A 25,956-nucleotide genomic window follows, 5' to 3' on the forward strand; every position below is an offset into this window, starting at 1 on the left:
CCCCCACCCAGCCCCCCACCGCCCCCCCAACAAAACAAAAACAAAAAACCAGTTGTCATGTACATGGAAAATTGTGCACAGCAGATTTTTTTTTTTTTTATAAAAAGTAGATTCAGGAGCACATCCAATTATAAATGATTGTTAGGAAAATCATATAAAACAATGGAATACATAAAAGTGTCAAGAGTAATCGTCAGGGTGCGAAATTCCTTGGTGGCCAGATGCCCATGGCAAGCAGAAATCATCCTGGCAGCTTCACTAAGAGGCCGATGTCCACAGAAGATTCTCCAGGGGGTGCAAGCAGCATGGGCAGGTGGAGGATTTGAATTTCATACCCTGATTCATAGTTTTCACAATTCCATGTGCAATTTCAGAAAGATTCATCATTTACTGCTGACATATCGCCCTTTGGCGTGGAGGAACGGGAGGAGCCCTTGTCTGTGCTCTCTGACCCCGAGCTGCTCTGGTTCTGCTGTTCTGACCCTGCACTGGAGGTCACTGTGGATGAGGAGGTCGAGGAGGAGCGAGTCTTTTCCTTAAAGTCTGTGATAATGACGGTGACGTTGCCCACAGTCACTGCCAACTGCTGTGCGGTGCTCCTGTCCACGTTTTTCAGCCGGGGCCTGAAAGCAACACCCCGGGGAACAGCCAATTAAATATAAGCTATGGATTCAAAGCAACTTCTCCATCAATATACACACGGACCTCACGCCACCGTGGGTGGCAAGGGGTCTAAATCGCCACCACACACACCAAGAGCTTCCAGCAAAGTCTGATTAACTTTTAGCGACAGAAACCACCACCGGTTAAACCAAGCTTTTGGACCAATGCAAAATTATCATCGGTTGATCTTTCTCCTGTTGTCGGCACAGTGATACAGAAGAAACCCACATATTTACACGTGTGTTTTCCGAGTGAACAGGCCCACACCTAGCTCCTGCCCCCACCCCTTCTTAGCTTGCAAGCTCACAGGCACAAAACCTGCCCTGGGTTCTGGACCGGGACAAAGTAAATCAGAGCAGCAATGCTGTGTTTCAATCTAGCTTCAAATACCTTGAGGTGTGATTCGTTTCACTGGTCTTTGTTGTAGCATTTGCAGACTGTATACTGTTTGCTTCACTAGGAGGATCTTTCAGAATATCGGACTTTGGTCTGGGGGGCGGGGCGGAAACAAAAAGAGGCATTTAAAACAGGGCTAGAGTTCACCGGCAAAATAACAGAACTGTGCAGAGTGGGCTGGGAACTTACTTTGTTTTCTTGTTGGTATTTTTCTTGGTAACACTAGGACTGATTTCCTTATCTTTCTCAGGTTTCTCTTTGTCTTGCTTCTCCACCTTCTCCTTCTTTTCCTTCTTCGGGGGCGGCGGGGTGGCGTACTGCTGCGCCACTTGCTGCGCCACCAGCTGAGAATTGATCCGAGGTTTTCTAAAACGTTTAAGGAAAGACACGTCACTATTTGCTTTGTATTATTTCTCTCACTTTTTTTTTGCTTTGGTCTTACAATCTCTCAAAGTATTTTATGACCGGTGTCTGGCAAGTGCAAACTACACTACTTGTTATTTCTCCGTTACTGCTCCTACGCAATAGGTAGAACCCTCTTCCTCTTTCAGATCCACCTCCTGCATGTCTGCCTTTAACGACACACACACATGTGCTCACACAGACACATCCCTTTGCAGAAAAAGTCTTTCGGCCCATAAAACATGACACTGTTTCTAAGAGTGCAGAGAGCACTTCTTCTTTTGAGCTGTCAAGATTATACTGACTGACAGCTTTCAAATACTCCTGCTGCAGAGGGTTAATCTCATTTTATTAAATGGACACTGGTAATCCCTTGAAAGGAGAATGAAATTAGAAGTGTGACATTCACTCCTCAATCTAATTATTCCAACTCGGTCTGCTCCCCTGCAGCTCTGTGATTGGCATGGACAACACATATAGAGCAATAAAAGGTAACTGTGGTTCATACTAGCTCCCAAGGGGAGTGAAAGACTGAAAGTCACTATAAAAAAACCTCAGACAAGTGATACATTCATTGTGCCATCAACCATTATGTCCGCGCCAATCTCCAACTGACACCGGCTCTTAACACTATTGTTTACAAAATCTAAGTGCTGCCAAACACTTTGCACAATGCAGGAGCATTCAGACCCAAATGGGAAAGGGAGACAGAAGAGCCTATGCGTTATTTCTATACAATATTAATTTTCAAACATTTCCCATCTAGATCTCCATTTATAATATAATAGATCGCCATTTGCAATATAGTAACTTCTCCAAGAACAAGGTAGGAAACAAACACCTCCAGGTGGGTCGTTAATAAGGTGAAATGACCAGCTGCCACAATGTAACCATCACCTTCAGACCCTACATCTCCCTCTCGGTCCCCAGGATGGAGAAGAGGGCTGGGGAAAAATAACCAGCCACACTAGGTCTAGCTCATCACTGGGAAGCCTGGGGGGGGGGGGGGAGTGAAACAAATGTGGGTGGGGGGAAGCTTCCTTCTTAAGTAATTCTGCCATTTTTGGGCAGGAAAACAGTTGCTAGATACCTGACATGCTGAACCCCTAATTCCTGGAGCTTCTGAGGGCTGGTGTGGCGTAGATGAGGAGGAAAGCAGCACAAGGAGGAGACAGTCAGCTCACTCCTGCGAGTTCCCCAAGGTGAGCCTGAGCGTGGAAGGCACTGGGTTTGCTCTGAGCGTTTCAGTACTTGTTCGGTGGTAGGGTGGCTTTACCAGAAAACGTACCAACAAAGGTATAATCTCAGAGCAAACTTCCTATCAGTCTCTAGCAACATAGGCCTTGGTCATGGGTGGTCACCACAAAACCCAGTCACAGGTACACCTCAGCCTGGACCACAATATTGTCAGTGGTAAGAGATGCAAACGCAGACGTGAAGTACCTCTAGAGAAAGGGAGGAAGGTACTTAACTCTAAGCCCCCAGAAGATCCCGTATGGAAGTAACTTTCTTTTTCCACAGGTTCTGAGAAAGGCAGCAGCAGCCATGCTAACACATTCTACTCCTTCAAAGAGCAAGCACGATCTTTCTTCTTACAAAGAAGATCATCACCACCACAAACATTTCCCAAGCACTCACTGGGGATCCAAACAGATCAGCTGTCTAAAGGGATTACCAGTTTAATTCAGGTGAAACAAAATGCCACACACTAAACAATACTCTGGTATCAAAATAAGTCAGCCAGAGTTAATACTGTGAATAAACCATAAAAACTATGAAAAAACTACACCTTGAAAGAGAATTTCAATTAAGCCAGCACATTCATTTTATTCCAGAGAAGTCTGACGTGCAAGAACATGAAAGGACACCCGGACATCAGTCTAAGAGAACATTCCACAGGGAAGGAATAAAAGGTTAACTGCCAGCCAAATCACCAGGCCCATCCAATCCGAGTTAGAGGTGCCTGTCTCATTCTAGAACAGTCTACAAAGTTCTGTCACTTACAACGCTGTACTGTGATTGCCAGTCAACTGTACACCCCTCAGTGGCAACCTCACATCTTAATCATTCTTGTCACCATGTCATTCAGCACAGTGACAGGTGCTCAATAAAGTTATCTACTGGATGAATAAAGAATAAACGAACATAGCAAAGACAAAGTAAAATGAGGATGAACAAGAGGGCCCAAGCTTCGATAACCAGAAGGAGGTCAATGCCGACCACCAGGAGAACAAGCCACATGGGATCAAGGGCTGCGAAGATGAACGGAAGGTCAGCGCACTACTACAGAGATGGCCAATAGGAACCCTTCTGAGAACTGTGGTGCAAAAGTGAGCACGGCCCTGGCCATTGTGGAAAGGGGTAAGCAGGGTTTGAGACTGCTATAGGAAAAGAAGACTTAAATCATGCTGTATGCTGAAACAGACCGGAGGCAGGCAAGAGAGGTTAATTCATGGGGTAAAGGAGAGACAGTACAATCAAGACAAGTCCTGGGAAAGGAATGGGGACACATTCTTCTGAAGCAGGAAAGGGATGCTAAGTAAATGGGGGTTATGGGCAAAATTCAGGAATAAGAAGTCAGAGAAGAGATTCAGAAACCAGGGACCTTAGAAGCAGTGCCCGGTTCAGTGAGTAGCAGGCACTAACATTAGCAGAAACGAGAGCTAATGATGAGCGGTGAGAAAAGGAAATTGCTTCTTTTGAGTACAGATGACATACCAGGTTACATTAGTTTCAGGTGATTCAACAACTCTATATGCTGTACTCACCCCAAGTGTAGCTACCATCAAAAAGAAAGCTACTTGTATCTCACGAATGGCCCTTAAGGGCATGAGTGGGGGGACCATAAGAAGCTGTGAGGCAGCCAGACATCACGCGTGAAGAGGACGGAGTACCCCGAAACGAGGCCGGCTTGCCAAGGCTCCAGGCAGACTGTGGACAACAGGTGAGGTGCCTGCGGTGTGTTTCTGTGCCAGATAAGCATTCCCTAAGACTTCAGCAAAATGCATGGTCTAAATTCTTCAGCACATGCAAACCATGATTCACTATCTACAGGAAAAAATCTATATATACCTAAGGTAAAAATCAGCTGTGATTCCTAATACACAGCACACATGCACAGCCATGTGATGGCTTGTACCTGCTCCTAAGAAAATGAATGTCTGACTAGAAGAGTGAATACCGCTCTCCGCCAATGGTTAACCAAGCCACAAGCTCAGAAAACGACAAGGACCCAAGGCTATTTGTGATCTGATAATAAGCAAATAAGCAAGGAATAGGGGATGTCTGCTAAAGACATTTGTGTTGTTTCGAAGGTATTACTGTGTTTTATGTCACCCATTTCCAAAGTCACAACCTAACTCCTCAGTTGTTACCTGACCCCCTCCTCACAAAAAACCCTCCAAAACTGAGGAATATTTATTATTGAAATTACTATTGCCAAAAAAAAAAAAAATTACTATCGCAGCTTTTTCAAACTCTCTCTCTCCAACAAGTCCCATAGAATTTCTAAGATCAGGGTACAGAGGATGTAGGAAATAAACCTAGCCAATTTTTAAAAGATTTGATTTTTAAGTAATCTCTACACCCAACATGGGGCTCAAACTCACAACCCCAAGACCAAGAGTCACATGTTCTCCTGAGACAGCCAGGTCTCAATCAAGTGCATACCAATACTTACTGGTTCAAAAAGGAAAGCCAACTTTTTTGCAAGGGGAAGGTTAAGAAGACCAGAAGGCCCACCAGTGTGTACCTGCCAAATAAAAGTGCCACCCCGTCAGCACTACTCGGGCAGCTCCTGCCATCTGTCCCCTCTGGTTCCTAGGCTTATGCTCTGACTGCATGTGGGACAATGGGGACGCCCCATCTCCATAAGAGCTGCACCCACCTCACTCCAGTGAGGCCACCCCAGCCTCTCTAGACTAGACACGGCGAAGTGCCTGGAGTAGCAGAGGCAGATCCATTTCCCAGCCATCACAAGACAGGCACAACGTGAAGCTAGATTTAGCACAACTCTAGGAAGAACTGACTGTCTCCAAATTACAAATTAAGAAGATTGAGGACCAGAAAGATAAACTTGTCTAAGGCTAACAATTAAGTGGCTGAGCTGGGATTTTTAACCCAAATCCATCTGGACTCTTGGTGGATTCCTATTTTGAAGGTAACCTCAAAAGAGTCTCTCTGCCTTAAATAGCCCAGACTTGTCTACGTGTGTGTGTGTGTGTGTGTGTGTGTGTGTGTGTGTGTGTGAGAGAGAGAGAGAGAGAGAGAGAGAGAGAGAGAGAGAGAGTGTGTGTGTGTGTGTGTGTGTGTGTGTGTGTGTGTGACTTGGGCCTGAGGTACTAGGGATGAAAACCTCAGGTCAATCCGTTGAGCTACACAACTCACTGACAATGCCAGGAGCCTCATTAGCCTCGTCATCCTCATTGTGGCAAGAGGACTACTTGGTTGTCCCTAAGGGAAGAGAAAAGGGCAGTGGAAACTACCAAGAATGCTTTCCACTGCCTGTGGAACATTCCCAGTAACAAGGGAACACCTATCATGATTATGTGATACTGCTGAGCAGTGAGAAATCATTACTTCCCACAGATTTACATAGCTCACTGCATCTTCTAAGTGTCATACAATGCACAGTGTAGACAGCACATTTAGTGGGCAGAACTTTCAACATGTTGCAGAAAGTCAATCCTTCAGTATGCAGCTGCAGAGTCTGGGTTCTTCAAAATTATCTGTTTTCCAACTATCAAACCTAAAATAAACTATTAATAGCCTTCAAAATACAGTGGGAAACATAGATCAAAACATATGGCTTAAGCTTTTGATGTCTAAGCCTTGAACTAAAGCCAATAAACTAACAACAACATAAAACAAAAACACTACTGGAGAAGTGTTATATAGTAAACACGGGTTCTAGTTTCTTTAAAAAGAGTAAAGCTGACACTGAACAAGTTTTCTGTATCTTCCTCAAGACTTTTTTATAACCAAAAAAAAAATTACCCTATGGGTTTATGGTTGCTGTCTCAGTAACATTTACAAATGAAAATCTGCTGTGAAATTTCAGTAAAAGACATCATCAGGAAAACATGTCTACTTATTTGCTTTTAAAACAGCTTAATATTTCAGGGGTGTCTGGGTGGCTCAGTGAGTTAAGCATCTGACTCTTTATTTCATTATCTGGCTGAGTGTGGTGCCTGCTTAAGATTCTCTCTCCCTCTTTCTGGGGCTCGCACTCTCTTAAAAACAAAAAACAAGAACCCAGCTAATATTTCAGAAAAGTCCATTCCATGAAAAGTGAAGCAAATCTTCATCTAGGGACAGCCTTAATTTTAGACAAGGAAAATTTTCAGAGTTTGAACATACGTGAGTAAATGAACACAGTAAGAGCACAAAACAATCTTTCTGAATTGTTTCTGGTATGTGTACTCATGTCACTGGGGTAAGCACAGACAGACCTTTTTCTCTTTCTTTTTTTTAAAGACAAACCATATTTTTAAGAGGTGTTTCTACCATATACCCTTTTCCTTGTTTGCCTGTATACTCAGGGGAACCTGAGATTTTTTTTTTTAATTTTTTTTTTTCAACGTTTATTTATTTTTGGGACAGAGAGAGAGCATGAACGGGGGAGGGGCAGACAGAGAGGGAGACACAGAATCGGAAACAGGCTCCAGGCTCTGAGCCATCAGCCCAGAGCCTGACGCGGGGCTCGAACTCACGGACCGCGAGATCGTGACCTGGCTGAAGTCGGACGCTTAACTGACTGCGCCACCCAGGCGCCCCAAGGGGAACCTGAGATTTTACCGCTCATTTCTCATAAACTTCTCTATATCTAAGCTACCTAACAAGCAACAACACAAACCACCGTCTTGTGGTTCAGGCAACAAAGAGCAAGAAGAATCTCTAACAAATTGTATCTTTCCCTTGATTATGTTCAGCTTTCCCTAAATTATCATTTGTGCATTTTGCCAACTTAGAGAATTCCATCTGGTGTTTCACTTTTCAATTAAAATACCCTAAAGGCTCTGGAATCAGACAATCAACTCATCCATTAAAAAAACAAAAAAAAACAAAACAAAAAACAAAACAAAAAACAACAAAAAAAAAAATGGTGCTTTACAAACTTGCCAAATCGTCTTCACTGAGCTTATACAGTCCTTGAGTTCTCTGGCCATTTACATCTCCCCAACCTTTTCCTTGCTTTGGTGATCTGCTAGGTGAAGAACTATTAACTTCTAGGATTTAACAGCTGTGAGAATGCTTTTCCATTTAGCTCACTTCTATCAGGACCCAAGATTCTTCATGAGAGACCACATGGCAATACAATTTTTTTTTTTTTAACGTTTATTATTGAGACAGAGAGAGAGACAGCATGAGCAGGGGAGAGGCAGAGAGAGGAGGAGACACAGAATCTGAAGCAGGCTCCAGGCTCCAAGCTGTCAGCACAGAGCCCGACGCGGGGCTCGAACTCACAAACCGCAAGATCATGACCTGAGCCGAAGTCAGACACTCAACCAACTGAGCCACCCAGGCACCCGGACCACATGGCAATATAAAAGGAAACTTGACATGACCAATTTTCCTGTCCTTACATGCAAAAGGTCATCCTACACATATTGTTACACCAGCTAGGACAGATTCTATACCACCCATAGTGATTGAATTTTTGTATTGATGATGCCCCCCCCCAAAAAAAAACAACACACAGCAGCTGGGAACACAGCGCAGTCTGTATTTATGGCAAAGGCAATATACATGTTGGGTCAACAACACTGGCCACTACACACTAATGGCCCCTGGCTTTGATGCCTAGTACAGAAAAGAGGCCCTACAAGAACAACCTGTTGTCTTTAAAAAAAAAAAAAAAAAAAAAAAAAAAGGGGCGCCTGGGTGGCGCAGTCGGTTAAGCGTCCGACTTCAGCCAGGTCACGATCTCGCGGTCCGTGAGTTCGAGCCCCGCGTCAGGCTCTGGGCTGATGGCTCAGCGCCTGGAGCCTGCTTCCGATTCTGTGTCTCCCTCTCTCTCTGCCCCTCCCCCGTTCATGCTCTGTCTCTCTCTGTCCCAAAAATAAATAAACGTTGAAAAAAAAAAAAAATTAAAAAAAAAAATTTTTTTTTTAACGTTTATTTATTTTTGAGACAGAGAGAGAGACAGAGCATGAACGGGGGAGGGTCAGAGAGAGGGAGACACAGAATCTGAAACAGGCTCTAGGCTGTCAGCACAGAGCCCGATGCGGGGCTCGAACTCACAGACCGTGAGATCATGACCTGAGCTGAAGCTGGCCACTCAACCGACTGAGCCACCCAGGCGCCCCAAGAACAACCTGTTTTCTATTCATTTTACCTACCAGCTCTTGAGCCATTGTATCTTTTTTTTTTTTTTAATACCAAAGATAACCCAAAGTAGAAATGCTGCAAACAGAACACAAGTTAGAATTCCAGCTTTGACACCAAGGATCACAAGCCTAATGAGTCGAAATCATTTGTTTTAGTTTAAACTAATTATCATATTCAGTTCATTCTAGCCCTTTCTGGATTTGTTCATAGGCTAGACTTGCGGCTCAGAAATGAAATTAATAGTAGTGTCACGGTGAGTACGGTTGATAAGTTGTCTCTTTGAGAGGCTCAGGGTAAGGGTAGCAGGAGTGCGATTTCTAGGTCAGTAGAAATGTAACAGCTACTAGGAAAAACTTTATGGAGAAGGGCAGGCGGGCAGACAGACCCTAGTGTGGGTCAAATCCGCATTCATATGGGCTTGCTTTTTCTGCGTAGATGTTTAGTTGGGGCAGGCAGAATGCAAATAGTATGAGTAGTGTAGATAATAACGTGTTGGTGAGTAAAGTTAATATTCCATTTATTATTCCTTTTCGGATTACACCGAATGTATAGAACAGATTTCAAGTTAACAGGCTACCTTTAGGGCTCTTCCCCCTCTGCGTGTACTTATATATATATTTTTTTTAACAACTGTTGCCTCACTTTGTATCTTTAACAGTTCTAAAAGGTAAGTTAGAGACTAAGATTCTCAGTTTTTAAAAATGAGAGGATTAACAACTAGACCAGAGAAATGGAATCTCCAGACTATTCATGTGGTGATCTTTCAGCTACACCATGTGAGGCTAAGACTTTTTTTAAATGAAGGGTTTTAATCTCTTAAAAACCTCTGTACTTTTTCATATTTGTTCAAGTGTTATAGGACAGTATTATTATTAAGAATCACCAATGTGATCAATTGGCCCAATGAAGAATAACGGATGAAGAAACACAGCAGATAATCTGGTTTAAAAGTAAAACCCCAGGGAATTCCTAGGTACGTGCTTTGTTTGCCACTATTTTATTTTATTTTATTTTTTTTAATGTTTATTCATTTTTTGAAAGACAGAGACAGAGCACAGGCAGGGATGGGGCGGGGACACAGAATGTGAAGCAGGCTCCAGGCTCTGAGCTGTCAGCACAGAGCCCGACATGGGGCTCAAACTCACGAACTGTGAGATCATGGCCTCAGCCGAAGTCGGATGCTCAACCGACTGAGCCACCCAGGTGCCCCAATGTTTGCCACTATTTTAAAGGACGGGTTATCTTAACAGACCACTGTGCAAATATTCATTATGTTCAGCCATGGGAAGATGAAACCAGCTCCAACCTAATTCCTCTCTGATGCAGGACATACAAGACTTTGTTGTACCAGGTGTTAGTCCCAATGACCAAGGTACCCTTTCCGCTGGCTTGTTCAGGCCCATGTGAACACTCCTTAGACCTAGCTGGCTCTCCTCTGAAAGATGAGTACCCCTAGCTGTCCCCTGAGCTGCTCCTGACGCAACCTCCAGCCATGCTGCACCAGGGTGAAAAGAAACCTATGTGACCTTGTGACCTACACTGAAGCCAACCATCATAATAAGGATAATTTTAAAGTATCTTTTTCTAAAAAAATGTTTATTTATTTTTGACGGGCAGGGGGGAGGTGCCAGAGGATCCCAGGCAGGCTCTGTGTGACAGCAGAGAGCCCGATGCAGGGTTCCAACACACAAACCGTGTGATCATGACCTGAGCTGAAGTCAGACGCTCATCCAACTGAGCCCCCAAGGTAATCCCTAATATGGATACTTTTCAAAGTCAACTATCACTTTACTTTGCTAGGATCATACACATGGTATGGCATTATTAACTTCTCCCTGCCTTGCAAATAGTATCTCTTCTTGCTGTTCTTTTTCTCCCACACCATTCTTTCCTCTCTCATGTAAATATCTGACTTCATGAAATCTCTCAAATCCTCTGGCTCATCCTTTAGAATGAGGCACTAAGTGACCCAGGGGGTCTCAGTTACTACCATTTTAGGTTACTCCTTCCCAACAGTACACATCCTTGAAACAGGGTAACCACTCTACTCTGTACCAGAAAACAAACTTTCTCTCAATTCCGACTCCAACTATCAAATTTTTTTTTAGAAAACAAACCATCCCCTTTGTCTGTCTTTCCTTCTGCCGTCTTCACAGCTGAGAAGGAGAGCATGGACTCTGGAGTTAGGATAACTTTATCTAATAGGCTCTGCTACTGGAGAGCTCAGCAGTAGTAGTAACTCAAAAGGGAATGGGGCCCTATCTCATTTAATAGAGCTGAAGTGAAGATTAAACGAGGTGAAGTTCACTTAGCTTGTCATAGGACATGCACACAGAATGTATAAATACTTAACAAAATAATTCCCCTTAGAAGTAATATATATACACTACTTTTCCAGCTGCAGATGTATCTACCACCCTTCCTCAGGTACTGGGAGGCAAATATAAAGGTTTACAAGTGAGACAAGTTGGTAAGCCCTGCCCTAGGAAAAGGATTCCAGAGACACATATCTTTCACAAAAGTTGGTGTCCCAAAGCTAATTATGCTGTCTAGCTTCAACACAGCAGCACTAAGCATCCTCATCAACATGGCTACCAATATATCTACATACTTCAGAGAGCACTTTGGCTGTAGATATTCCTTTTATTTTATTTTTATGTTTATTTATTTTTGAGACAGAGAGAGACAGAGCATGAACAGGGGAGGGTCAGAGAGAGAGGGAGACACAGAATCTGAAACAGGCTCCAGGCACCGAACTGTCAGCACAGAGCCCGACGCGGGGCTCGAACTCACGGACCGCGAGATCATGACCTGAGCCGAAGTCGGACGCTCAACCGACTGAGCCACCCAGGCGCCCCTGTAAATATTCCTTTTAAAAGAGAACGCCTTCAGGGGAAGCTACCAGGCTTCAACTGTGCAATATCTACAGTATTACCCAACTCTCACCAGACACAACTTGGTTAGGAACAGCTGACTCCAACAGAACGAACGAACGCAAGCATCATTCATAAGCAGCAGAATCAACAATGTTCTATTCCAGGTTAAAAATTGCCGTTTTGAAAATTCAAATGTCGCTTATGCCCTGAAACACATGACTTTACAAATAACCACCACTAAGTACAGGCACCAGAACTTTTTTTCTAGAACTCAGAAACATATTCAAGTAGGTAAAAGAGCAACAAATGGTTTAGAGTCTTGAAAGCAAGACCTGTATTTCATAAGCAAACCTGTGAGCAATGAGTATCTTAGCCCCATAGTTCTCAAAGCATGATCCAGAGATTCCTGGGGGTCCTCTAGAACTTTTTGAGGATCTACCTATGAAGGCCAAAACTATTCCCGTAATAATTTTCCGTAACTTTTACTTCCACAATTCTAAGACATCACTTACCTATTCACTTTCCAAAGATTACATGACATGTAACATCACTGCTCTGACACCTAATGAAATGTATGTCTGTACAACTGACCCTTGAACAATACAAGTTTAAACCACACAGGTCTACTTATACAGAGATCTCCTGATACAGTACTGTAAATGTATTTTCTCTTCCTTATGATTTTAATAATGTTTTTTCTCTAGCTTACTTTATTGTAGGAATACAGTATGTAATATAAAATGTGTTAACTGTTTATGTTACAGAAAGAGAAGGTAATAGCAGGCTATTAGTAGGTCATTGCTTTCTGGGGGGAGTCAAAAGTTATATGCAGATTTGACTTCTGGGGTGTGTGGGGGGCGAGGAACTGGCGCCTCTCACCTGCGTGTTATTCAAGGATCAACTGTATAGTTTTGTGTTCTAAACATTTCTCAGTTTTCATTTCTGATATGGAAAACATCTATAGATACAACCAACATGATGCGAAAGCTCCTCGGGATCCATAATAATTTTATCAACAATGCAAGAGATTCTCTGGCCAAAAAGCTTGAGAACTGCTATCCTAGGACCATGCCAAATTATTTTTTTCTGTGCCAGTCTGCTTCATTATAGGCAAAGAAAGAAGAGACTTTCTTTAGATGGCAACTTCTAAAATAACTCAAGCTTAAAATCTTCCTTAGCAAAACTTCAAAAAAGAAACATGAAAAGCAACATTACCTCCAACTGCAGGTTAAAAAAACAGTTTGAAAATAAAGAAAAATTTTAAACTTACTAAACATCAGAACAACTTTCAAGAAGTGGGCTTAAAAGTATTTCAACCATAGACTATAAATCTGGCTTCCTTCCATTTCCTCTCCCCTGTGGTGCCTAAAATAACAATTTTATTGTGGTCATCCAAATATTTTAAGTAAATGTCCCATAATAAATATGCCCTTTAGATCTCCCACAGCTATCTTTCCAAAAGCAAGCCCACTGACAAAGAATGTACTAGTTGACTTTATATAAGGAAAAATGTTTCCTAAACTGTTTTTAAACTGGACCTTCTTTGAAGGTAGCTAACTGAATCTCTCCTTTTTTTAATGTTTATTTATTTTGAGAGAGAGAGAGAGAGAGAGAGAGAGGGAGGGAGGGAGGATCGCAAGCAGGCTCTGCACTGTCAGCACAGATCCTGATGGGGCTCAATCTCAAGAACTGAGATTGTGACCTGAGCCAAAATCAAGAGTCAGATGCTCAAGTCACTGAGCCCAGCAAGGGTTCCTAAGTGAATTTCTTTTTGATACCTCCATTCATTATTTTCAACATGAATTTTATTCTACAGCAAAAGACTTCAGTGTTCAGACTGAAAAGGTCTTTTGCTTGCTGAGGATTTGGTCTGAGTAAGTGTTTTAGGGAATACTATTCATACTGGAGGCAGCCTATCACCGGAGCCATTGGTCACGTGACTACAGGTGTGGTAGCAACACTCTTCTCTTCACCAGCCCCCTTTAGAGGAAAGCCCAAACAGGCATCTAATCCCTAATTTCTGGGCCAGCATCCTCTACCTCTCAAACTTCATTTGAATAAAGGGACAGAGACATGGCATGCCTTGTGCTGTCTCCTTTCCCAGTTTCACGTCTGGCATTCTGGCTTTTGTTTTGAAATTCACTGAACACGTTTTTCCTGGTGCCTACCATATGCCGAGGCAGGGTGCTGTGCACTTGGGACGTGCATGCATATATGCTCATTATCCAAGGAGTTGGTAAGACATGACATAACAGATACCAATGGCCGAGATCACTGGTGAGGGTCCTCTGTGTTTTATGGGGTGCTCCATGACACACAAACCGGATCATAAGACTTAACAGGTGAGATGCCTAAGCTTTCCCCCTTCTTGCTTTCTGTACTTATTTTGGGACCTAACTCGGTGACTGTGAGTACTACCCTCTCTAAACTTCAGTTTCCTCACTGGCAAAGGAGATTAGAGGTAAGTGATCTCTACGGTTCCTTTAGCTGAGACACCTGTATTCAATATTTAATAAAGACAACTACATAGAGTATTTGTTCTCAAGGTAGAGGCAGGTTTTCAGTTTATGCTGTTAGTAACTCATTTAGCCTCTTATTTTAAAAAGGATTAAATATCATGGGGTACATTCTACAAACTATACTGTTGGTTTAGTGACTATGATATGACCCCTCTCTCCTGCTGCGAAAGACATACGAAATTACCTTATAAATCATGTCAATAATTTAGAAGGAATCACAGAAACTACAAATCTCTAAGCAAACCACATTTTCAGATGCAAATAAATCCAATGATGAACCAAGGTTTTCTCTCTCCAAGAAACACTTTACAACAGCAATCCAATCTACTCTGCAAATTACTTTATAGTTGTCAAAGATCCCATTTAAAATGCATTTAAACACTTCAAAATTACAGTTCATGTCACAAAACTGGGCACCTGCAAAGCACACAAAAGAATTAGTAAATCTTCAAAGGGGAAAAAAAAAAGGTAATTAGATAACTCAAAGGAATCTGAGGTCTAACAAGTCCATTGCCTCCTTCAGGTCTTGGGTTTCCTCACCCGCAAAATTAAAGCATTGGGCTTCATTAAGGTCATCGTTTAGGACTCCTTCAAATCTAATCCTTGAAAAAACCAAACCAAAACGTACATACTAGACAGTAACCGTTCTAACAAACATGGCTAGAGCTAGTTCATGGTCAAATTATCATGTCATAATGGGTTTCCTACATCACTGGGAATCAAAACTTAAAGCCCGCCATCACTTGGCAAAGAGGTTCACCGCAGGGTTTTTCAGCCTCAGCACTGTTGATCTTTTGGACCTCCTAACTCTTTGCTATAGGGGCTGTACTTAAGCACAGAGGAATATTTAGCAGCATCCCCCCCCCACCTACCAGATGCCAGGGGCACCCCAATCCCCAAGTCATGACAGGCAGAAATTTCTCTAGACACTGCCAAATGTTCTCTAGGAGGCAAAATCACTCCCAGGTGAAAACCACTGTTATGTACAAGATTATCATACAGAGAAGCAAAATATCTACAAAGATGGGAAAGCAGCCCAGAATACAACAGTGCTTCTGTTAAAATGTTATCGAAAGATATCCACCAGAAACATCTGTAATGTGTTCATCATCCTAATTGTTGGAGGTTACCAGAGAGTGAGATTTAGGAAGAACAATCTGAAGAACTTTGAATATATTAACAGTGGTTTTTCAAATGAAGTCGTATGATCACTCTTCTCAAACATTTTGCGATACTTTTACTAAATAAAGTTCTATACCTCACAGCAACACAAGGATTTACCTGTAAGATATATCATTTACACTGACATTAAACAGAAGTCTTTGGTAATTTCATATAGAGCCAAGCATCACACATTTGGTCGGGAACATACCAGTCGCTGAGATCTAAGTAACAGTGTTTTAATGTGTAGCACGTAATCTAAGGGGGGAAAACCCAAGGTAAAATGTAAAGCAACTTCAGTATATTAATAACCACGAGACCGGTCTGACCAATCACCAAAGAGAAGGCAGAGGAAAGACTATTTGACGGTCTCTACACAATTTCAACTCTATTAAGATCATCTAGATTTCAGGCATTTCAGGTGAATCAGTTTTTATTTCCAGTAAGGGAAGGGAAATTTTAGGGTTATCTCATTTCAAACGGTTGAAAAGTTCGATGCGAATGAAGGCGAGAACTCTGAAACCACCAGTAGCTCTCAGCAAGAGAAACGAGCACTGGAGTTTGAGAACTCCTTCAACTCCATGAACAGGATTTTGTTTTGCTGGACAGTGTGGCACAGGCTGGAGATCGGGATTCAGAGAGCAACTTAAACAGTATGGTAAATCTTTGAGTTAAATATTGGTCCTATTTGTTACACAGGGATGAAACATTTCTCAGAATCAGAAAATAATGAGAATTATTTGAAGAAGAATAGAAGTTTCAATAAAGACGAGAATATTTTGAGATACACTGTCAGCAGTCACGTATCACACCCCCAACAGGTCCGAGCATGCACCTTATCTTAGTGCCTAAGAAATCAGTTATGCAAGTATCAAAATCTATGTCAGATAAGGAAAACACATTTGTTGGAAAATGTTGACAGCCACGCCTCCTAGAATGAATACTTTTAATTCTGAGGGACCGAAGAAGTGTTTAGGACACTACATTAACCAACATCTCTATGAAGAAAGTGAATTCTGTGCACAGCCCCTACCCACCCTTGAGTACTTTTCTTCCCTTAAGCAAAATTCTCAGAACAACTTTCCTAGCAATTAAGCGTGGTGAACTGAATGGGCGCTGCCTAATGCTTTCAGTGTCAAATCATGTGTTACTACTATGGTCAGAACACCTTCCCAGGAAGATATACTCTCTCCCCTTCCTCATTCTTAACATGCTACTGTGACCTCAGAACAGGGGCTGCTTACCTCCACTACTCATCCCTACAACCCCACTTCTGGATCTTCACTGTCTTCCTCCATTCTAGCTCAGGGCCTAAACACCTTCCTCCTCAATGTCCTACCTGCAACGTCCAGTCTTGCCCCTAGTTAATCCCACATGACGCTACTGAGACCAAGGGTCTGAAAAAGAAAGTGTAATTGGCGATTTCTCTGTTTAACATCTACCCCCGACCACGGTTTACAGAAGTAAATCTGAACTCCCGAACTTGATGTGAGGGGCTCCTCACAACTCGGTTCTGACGATCCTCTCCAGCTCACTCCGCCTCCACCACAGCCTGCTCCTGAGCTCTAGCTTAAGCCACACGGACTTGAGCCCATTTTTTTCAGAAGATACCTTTTATCTCTTGCTGTATTTGCTCACCATACTGATCCCTTAGCTTCTGAAATGTCCTTCCCCATAACTGATGTGCAAAACCCATACGTACCTAAGACCCAGCTCAAATGCTGCTTTTCCAAATTCTACTGGCTAATACCGATTTGTAGCCAGATTTTCAGGGTTCCCTAACACCCCTGGACCTACCTCTACCACTTAATACTCTGTATTATTATCACTCTGTCTCTCCTGACTAGATTATAAACATCTGAGGCCATACTGACACTTTACATTTTGTTTTACTTCCCAAGCTTGCTTCAAATAACTGACAAGAGCTCAGTTAATGTTGCCTGCAAGAACCCAGGTCCTCTGTACAATGTGGTGCAGACAGCAAGTGCTGTATCAGCATGTGACACAAGATTATATTATTATCATGCTGTACATAACAGTCTCTCTGGGACTCAGAACTGAGGGACTTTGTACAACTCCTCTTTCACACTGCCATTCCCCAGCAAAACACTAGGACACAGGAGGTTCTCAAAGAATATCAATACCTACCCCAGAGGCAGAACAACTCCCAGTTTAAAAGAGGGGAAGAAAGGAGCAAGAAAATGAATGGGGAATGCACTGCACCCTCTGAAGAGGCACTGTGTCACGTGTCCTGCACGCATCACCTCACAATCCTCACAACTTTCCCAAGTCACTGAAGGGACCAAAGCCTGAAGGTCCAACGGTAAAGGGAAGGCTAGAGCCGGTAGAGTCTAATCCAAGTTTATGCTCTTTCCACTAACCAACACTGCCTGCCCAGTGAACCTCGAGAAGGAAGAAAAGAAGTGAACTGAAGCCAGTGAAAACACAAGAGAAGACTATACCACAAGAGACACAGAGGCAGAGACAAAGAGACAGAGAGAGAGGGAGGGAGACGGAGATCGACTCCAAGAAAGAACAGCCAATATTGAAAGCTGCAGCAAATGAGGACACAAAAAACGAGATCTCTGAATCTGCTAATCAACGAAGTGCATTTGCAAAAGAAATGTTTCTCTTCTGTTCCTTCACTACATAACATAGTGCCCCTTCACCTTTCCTCTGACCTCAAATATCCCAACTATTTCAACATATCCAACCTACACTCCACAACTATATAGGTATGGAAAAAGCAGACTCTGACATTCTGTTGTACGATGCCTGGATTTTTAAATATCTAGAGCCCAGGAATTGGTACAAAATTCTTAGGAAGTCAAGTCTAAGGAATGCTCTTCATCTTTTCCGTTTCTTTAGCAAAGTAAAAAGATCTATGGGTACTAACAAATGACTTCTCAAAGCATTGCACAATTAGTAAGTCCGCTTACTTAACCTTACAGGAACCACACTATTTTCAAGAGTAAGCACTGTGGCATCAAGTGGGATCCTCATACTACCAGCAAGCTCTCCAATTACACAGCTTTATCTAAATCCCTGGCTTGTAAGAAGGGACATTCGGATACACAGAGACGGTGGTGTGGTGCATACCTGCAAGTACCTGCACCACTCTGGAACAACTTCTCAAGCTGGCACTCCACTCCACATCAAGTATCTGCCTTTGGCATGAAAGTAAGCCAATCTGCATGCCTTGTAGTAAGTTTCCAACAGGGTAAGGATCCTACAGGTTCCAAAAATGACTCTTACGTGTCTTTGTTTGAAATGGGCTTTTTTTTGTTCTTAAACCAAACTGCTACAACTGCACTTTGTTTGAAGGTTTGCTGAAAATTGGATTTGCTAACTGGCAAAGATAAAATAGAGATTTTTCAAATTCTTTGTTTTAGAAGTCTGAAAACACAAATGTTTTGTTTTTAACTAATTTTAGAGTTGCAAAAATGGTACTCAGCATATACCCCTCACGTGGCCTCTCCTGATGTTAACTTCTTATATAAACATAATTATCAAAACCTGAAAATTAACACTGGGGTACAATACTGTTAACTAAAATGGACACTTTCTTTTATTCTCACCACTCATCCCACCAATGTTCTTTTTCTCTTTCAGGATCCTGTCTAGGCTGCATTGCATTCTATTGTTAGTTCTCATCAGCTCCTCAGTCTCCAGGTCTCTGATGACCCTGAAACCTTTGAAGAGTACTGGTCATTATTATGTAACAATGTCCTTCAATTGGGGTTTGTCTGATGAGTTCTCGCCCATTTTCACAACACCAGAGCCAAGATGTGTATCCTCCTGTGTGTGTGTCTGTTTTCACACCTTATTTGTAATGTTAACCATAACCACTTGGCTAAGGAGGTGTCTGTCAGGTTTCTCAAAAGTTATTGTCTTTTAAATAAACATCTTGAGAGGTATCTTGAGACTATATATAAAAATATGTTGTTTCTCCTCAAACTTTCACCTATTAACGTCAGCATCCAAATGTGGACTGTGCAAAAATTACTATTTTGTTTTGGTTTTGCCCAATGGTGGCTTTCTGGGTGCCTCTTTCTTTCTGTATTTACTAACTGGGATTCTCCTGGAGGTAAGAACTGTCTTTTCTCTCCCAGTATGGATTCATGGATATTTACTTTATCCTACAGGTTAATATCCAGTATTACCATTATTTATTTTGTGTCTCCAATCACTTCAGCTTTGGCCATCAGGAGCTCTTTCTTCAGGTTCAGTTCTACAATCCCTCGTCCTTTTCTGAGGCCTTAAAACTCTACAAAGTTTTAGGATCAACTGTTCCTAGGACTATTTCACATTCCTAAGCACTGTACCCAAAACCAGTTACAGCCCAGCTAGCAAGGAATAAAACACCCTAACTTACCAGTCATGTAAAGTGATAGATAAATCACTACATCCTGTCCCAATCAGCATTATATTCCAGACAGCACAACTATTAACAAAAACAGGTGATGCCTAAGCAAATGGGAGCTCTAGGTATCATTATGAGTACATTTCCTCCAAAGGTACTATTTTAATGCCTCTTCTAACAGAAAACTGCTGTATTCTAAAGACATCCTTGATCACCAAACAATTTGCGGCCAGAGGTAAAAATGCCAGAAAGAACAATGATGGATTCCAGTTAGGTAGAAAGTGTTCTCTAAAACACATTCAGGGAGGGGGACTGTGGGGGGGGGGGGGGACAGACTTCAAACTCTGAAAGAACCTGGAAATATTCTGACTAGGAATAGAAAAGAGCGCAAAAGCCAAAGCTGAGTGCATGCACCAAACAGCAAATAGCCTCTGGTGGGGGAAACAGAAGCCACCCCTGCCCACTTTGTGCGGCTCTGTCCATGGCCTTGGAAGAAATAACTAGCGGCACCTCCAAAAGGACTTCCCTTTGCTTTACAGGTGCATGCTTACCTGCCATCAAAGGAAAACCAAGGGAGGCAGGTAGTAAGAGTACTAGGTGCTGTGGCCTGCTAACTAGAACAACTTTTGCCTAGGATACATTTTAAGAAGGCACAATTTACATAAAATGCACACAGTTTTAGCATTACAGTTTAAGTTTTGACAAATGTATACAGCAGTAGTCATCACCCCCAATCCAGATTCCTTTGTGTCCACCTTCCCAGACAACCCCTACTGCCAGCTCCATGAGGCTACTGATTTGTTTTTTGTCACTATGGTTTAAATCTTTGAGTTTCACATAAATGAAATTATATAGCATCTTTGTTTGTATGTAGTTATTTTTGCTGAACATAGTATTTCTGAGATTCACCTACGGTGCTGTATTTTGCTTACCCAGTCTCCTAATGATGGACAGTTGGGCCGTTGCCAATTTTTAGCTATCATGAATAAGGCTGCTATTAACATTCATGCACAAGTCTTTGTGTGAACATGTTTTCATTTCTCTTGGCTAAAATTCCTATGGCAAGTATATACTTCACTTTATGGTAAGTGTATATTTAACTTTTTAAGAAATCGCCCAACTATTTTTCAACGGGACTGTGCCGTGTTACATTTCCTCCAGCAAAGTATGGGTATTCCACTGTTCCACATGTTCAACAACGCTTGGTACTATCAGTCTTTTTAATTTGAGTAATTCTAGTGGCCGTACAGTAGTATCTCAATGTGGTTTTAACATGTAATTCCCCAAATAATGATGTTCAGCCAATGTGTTGCCTAGGATGTACTCTTATACAAGTGCAGTTGATGCCTTACCAGAAACAGTAAGATTTTACAGTATTTGTAAAGATCAAGAGGCTTTCCAATACGGTAACTGTTGAAGCTGGGTGACGGGTAGAGAGACTGTGGTCTCTACTTTTGTGTCTAAATTATGTTTATTAAGAATAAATAAACCAGAACCCTGCTGGGTTGCATGCCCAGAGAACGTCTTAATGTTTTAACGGAGGTAAAGAACTCAGAAAAGAATGAGGTGAAGACAATTACTTGTCTGATTCTGGTACAGAGTAATAAAATAAAGCATTTCTGATTCTGACTTAAACAGCCTAAAGAAACTATGAACAAACTCCTAAAAATTAGCCAACTGACCCAGATGATTAAGCGTTTATGTACTATATAGAAAAGTTTGTGTAAATCAGTGAATTAGACGCAGACACACAGAAGACAGGGGACCAGACCAGCAAGGATAGCTACCACTTTAGATGACAGAATGAAATTCTGAAGAGGTTCAGCAAACTGGAATAATGGACTTGAGATCAGACAATAAGGTTTCACAGGACAGCGGTATTAACGGACATAATCTGCTTCTTGTACTTCTTAATCTGAATGCGACTGGTCCAGTCAAGAGTCACAGATGTTAAGAAAATGGAATTTTAGCTCTGGTTCTTTATCAATTTGCAGAATAATAACCAAGAAACACAGCCTTCAGCCTCAGTTTCCCCAGTTGTTAAAGAGAAAAGACCTGTCCTATGTTCCTCCCATAAAGTTAAGGAGAAAATGTTGGACAAGGAAAACAAACACTTGGGGAGACAAGTAGAGAAGACCTATTTTGGTTTTCATGTTCACATACACTTTTGCACACATGTTCAAATTTTAAAAACTTTGATTTTAGTAAAAATGGAAGAATATCTCCCCATATGTCATAACAACATATGCCTCAGAGGGCTGATGCTACATAAATACCCCAGCAAGAAAAACAGACAAGCCTTCATTGCCACACTACATTTACTGAGTACCACTGGGGGTAGGTACGCCCAGTGCCAACCAGGGTTAAAGATAAAGAGCTTTTAAAAATTATACTCTATATTCCTATTATTAAATATTTCATGGAAAATAATTTAACCCTGATTATTTTAAGCTATTACAGCGAGAGTCCCTGGAAAAGTATGAAAGGTGGCCCCAGGCCCCCCACAGTCCACGCTACTGTTTTCATCGGTATGTCCATGACAGTGCCATCTCTGCTACCCCAGCAGCTGTCTAGTTCCCGCTGTTAATAAGGAGCCATCCACACACACACTCAGGAAGCCGAGAATGCACTTGTAAAAGAACATGCTAGAATTGAGAATACAATGTTTTCAGAAGCAGATTACAATGCTCTCAACTTCTGACCGCTAATCTGGCATCTTCCCCAAGTAACTTTTCAAGAAACTTATTCTTTTTAAAAAAAAAAAAAATTTTTTTTAATGTGTATTTATCTTTGAAGGAAAGAGAGACAGTGTGTGAACAGGGGAGGGGCAGAGAGAGAGGGAGACATAGAATCTGAAACGGGATCCAGGCTCTGAGGTGTCAGCACAGCTCAAGGGCTCGAACTTACAAACCACGAGATCATGACCTGAGCTGAAATCGGTCGCTTAACCGACTGAGCCACCCAGGTGCCCCGAAACTTGTTCTCGAGTTATTACTATGTTAAATCCATCAAACAAAAAATACACTTAAAACTTTCTCTTATACTTAACTGTTCTTAGTAATAAGTCACAGCCAAGTTATCTCACTATGCACACACATCCAACCTATAATCTAGTAAGAAAAACTTGAAAAAACAAACCAACCAGTAGTCATCTTCATTCTACAAGTAGAAAGTACTATCTCACAAGAATGACATCTACAGTTAATATCAAAGCTGTTCCCTTCAAACAGCAACTAACATACATACATACACACACACACACACACACACACACACATACATATATATACATATATATTTTGACAGCAGGGTGGGGGTGGTATTCTGTTTTCCTAAAGAAAGTTGTGATTCGTTTCTTTTTTTTTCTAGTAATAAAAGTTAATTCTAAAAAGGGCTAAGTGTCTGTGATAAAAGTATGAGTTAGAAGCCAAAGCGGTAATGAGTGTAAACATTTCACACATTACAGTTCCCGGGGTAATCTTATTGTAGTTACAGGATTATTAATGCCTTCCAAAAATGTTAATAGGTAAGAGAATACCTACAGAGGTTGCTGGAGTATGCTCAATACCCTCTCTTGTGCTTAGTTTCAAAGAATGGTATGACTTGATGGTGTGAAAGCAACGCACAATCAGAGGAGGCCATCCTTCAAATTTGGAGTGTGGATCTTTTCCCAGGCTGGTGGTATATGGTATGAGCCTCTCCTGTGAGGCTGGGCATCTGCACATGCAGCTCCCAGCCAGCCCAGCGATCACAAGGGTCAATAACTGATACGCTGACAACTATTCCATTATTCACTTTCAGTAGAGTATTCAACAGATTACATGAGATGTTATTATAAAATATGCACATCCCCACAAAAAAGGCCTTGTATTACAAAATAGGCTCTTATTTTAAAATAGGCTTTGTGTTGGGGCGCCTGGGTGGCGCAGTCGGTTAAGCGTCCGACTTCAGCCAGGTCACGATCTTGCGGTCCGTGAGTTCGAGCCCCGCGTCGGGCTCTGGGCTGATGGCTCAGAGCCTGGAGCCTGTTTCCGATTCTGTGTCTCCCTCTCTCTCTGCCCCTCGCCCGTTCATGCTCTGTCTCTCTCTGTCCCAAAAATAAATAAACGTTGAAAAAAAAAAAATTAAAATAGGCTTTGTGTTAGATGATTGTGCCCAACTAAAGGCTAACGTAAATGCTCTGAGCACGTTTAACGTAGGCTAGGCCAAACTGTGATGTCCTGCAGGTTAGGTGGTATTACATGCACTGTAGACTTATATTTTCAACTCACAATGAGTTCATTAGGAACATAACTCCATCCTAAATCAAGGAAGACCTATTAATTACTTTTTCATAATAGTAAGTAATTTCCTTTATTTTTACAGATGAGTAAAGAGGCTTAGAGATAAATAGTAATTTTCTCAAGAATCCGAGTGTCATTTACCACACAGTAACAACCAACGACCTAACCAAGACTCCTAATCATTTTTCCCAGTTTATAATAGAAGGGTCATTGCCTAACTAAAACTCTTACTCATCTATTCCAAGCCCTAAACCCAAGCGATGTCATGTTTCTTAATCTAACCAGATGTCAAAGGGAAATTTTTACACTCCCACTTTCTAACACCAACTGAGATGTCAACAATTTCAATGTGTGTTACTATTTCAAAAGATTAAAATGTGGAAGGTGATGTATCAGAATGGGCAAAACAGGGTATGATTTGATTTACTCCTATGGATCACTTAACTGGAAGTTACCACTGCAATAGGTATGGTGCTTAAAAATTAAACTGCATGAACTTAAAAATACTCTAATATTCTAGTTCTTAAGTCAGATTGGACCCCTCCCTTTCTATTCCAAAATAGTTAGCTCTCATTAATACATAACTTAAAGCTCCACTTCAAGGAAGTGGCTGTTACCATGTGTCTATCAATTGCCATAAAAAAAAAAAAAACCTTAAAAAAATAAAAATTTTTCACAATGATCCAGGACAAGTATTCTCCTTAAAACTGCATTTTATTCTGCTGTTCTGGGGCCCAAAGAAAAAAGCAAGAGCATGGGTTAGTGGAGGATATTATGGGTTATCTACAGTAATAAATTTTCCCAGAAAAATACCAGACTTCTGTCCCGGAGATAAATTTATTCACTGTCCTAAGTGCTAAGGAAACAAATTAAGAATACTACCTATGTATCTCAAATTCTTCAGTACTTAACATGGGTTTTTGGGTGGGGTCTTCTATGGAAGCTTTTGTGAATATGATAAGTATTAATCTACTCAGAAAAAAGTACACAAACAAGTAAATATCTGTGTGCAATTTCAAATTTATAGATCCCCCAGTTATAGCTGGTCCAACAAATATAAAAACAAACAAGAATAATAGGGATGACTGGCCAAGATTCCATCTGGAAGCCACAAAATCTCCAAATGTTACTGTTCAAGCTGACTGACTCTTATCAACTAGGAGAACTGCAAATTCAGCATTTAAGGTAGATCATGCCTTTAACAGTATCCAAAAACTTAGCTAAATTAAAATGACTGAAAATGGCCACACAAAAGCCATCCTACCTTTTTTTTGCCATCTTATCTTTTTTTGTTAAGATAGAGTCACCTGTATTGTTTCCGTTAGCGTGCAATTTAATCCTTCCATCTTTCCCTCTCCCTTTTCCCAACCCTGTCACCACCATTTATTACAGAGAAATTAACACAGAGTTTATATTTAAAAAATTTTTTTTTAATGTTTATTTATTTTTGAGACAGAGTAAGAGAGCGAGTGGGGGAGAACCAGACAGAGAGGGAGATACAGAATCCAAACCAGGCTCCAGGCTCTGAGCTGTCAGCACAGGGCCTCATGCGGGACTTGAACTCATGAACCACAAGATCATGACCTGATTTGGATGCTTAACACAGAGTTTATATTTTTAAACTTGCTTGGGGAGCCTGGGTGGCTCAGCCGGTTAAGTGTCTGACGTCGGCTCAGGTCATGATCTCATGGCTTGTGGGTTCAAGCCCCGTGTCAGGCTCTATGCTGACAGCTCAGAGCCTGGAGCCTGCTTCAGATTCTGTCTCCCTCTCTCTCTCTGCCCCTCCCGCCTCGTGCTCTGTCTCTCTCAAAAATAAACATACATTAAAAAAATTTTTTTTAACTTGCTTATTTCTCTCTTAAGTTGAGTTTTTGCTGTGTGTTTAACTTCCTTAACTAAGTATTTTGTGATCAACAGTTTGCTTATTCTTTTTTCAAATCCGAGCCTCTGTAAAATATTATCTT

At 41.6% G+C, this 25,956-nt stretch overlaps 1 protein-coding gene across 1 annotated transcript in view; it reads right to left on the bottom strand.

Moving 5' to 3' along the window:
- Nucleotides 1-312: 312 nt before the first annotated feature.
- RYBP (RING1 and YY1 binding protein) overlaps nt 313-25,956 on the bottom strand; it is an 81,697-nt gene continuing 56,053 nt past the window's right edge. The window contains exons 3-5 of the mRNA XM_047096480.1: nt 1,249-1,425; nt 1,054-1,152; nt 313-623 (exon numbers count right to left, since the gene is read on the bottom strand). Coding sequence (XP_046952436.1) covers nt 371-623; nt 1,054-1,152; nt 1,249-1,425 — 529 coding nt within the window. The 3' untranslated portion in view covers nt 313-370. The remainder of the gene's footprint in view (nt 624-1,053; nt 1,153-1,248; nt 1,426-25,956) is intronic.

This window comes from Lynx rufus, unplaced genomic scaffold (assembly GCF_022079265.1).
Source record: "Lynx rufus isolate CCGP_SWC_20201006 ecotype Redwood Valley unplaced genomic scaffold, mLynRuf1.p SCAF_4, whole genome shotgun sequence".
In the NCBI taxonomy this organism is placed as follows: Eukaryota; Metazoa; Chordata; class Mammalia; order Carnivora; family Felidae; genus Lynx; species Lynx rufus.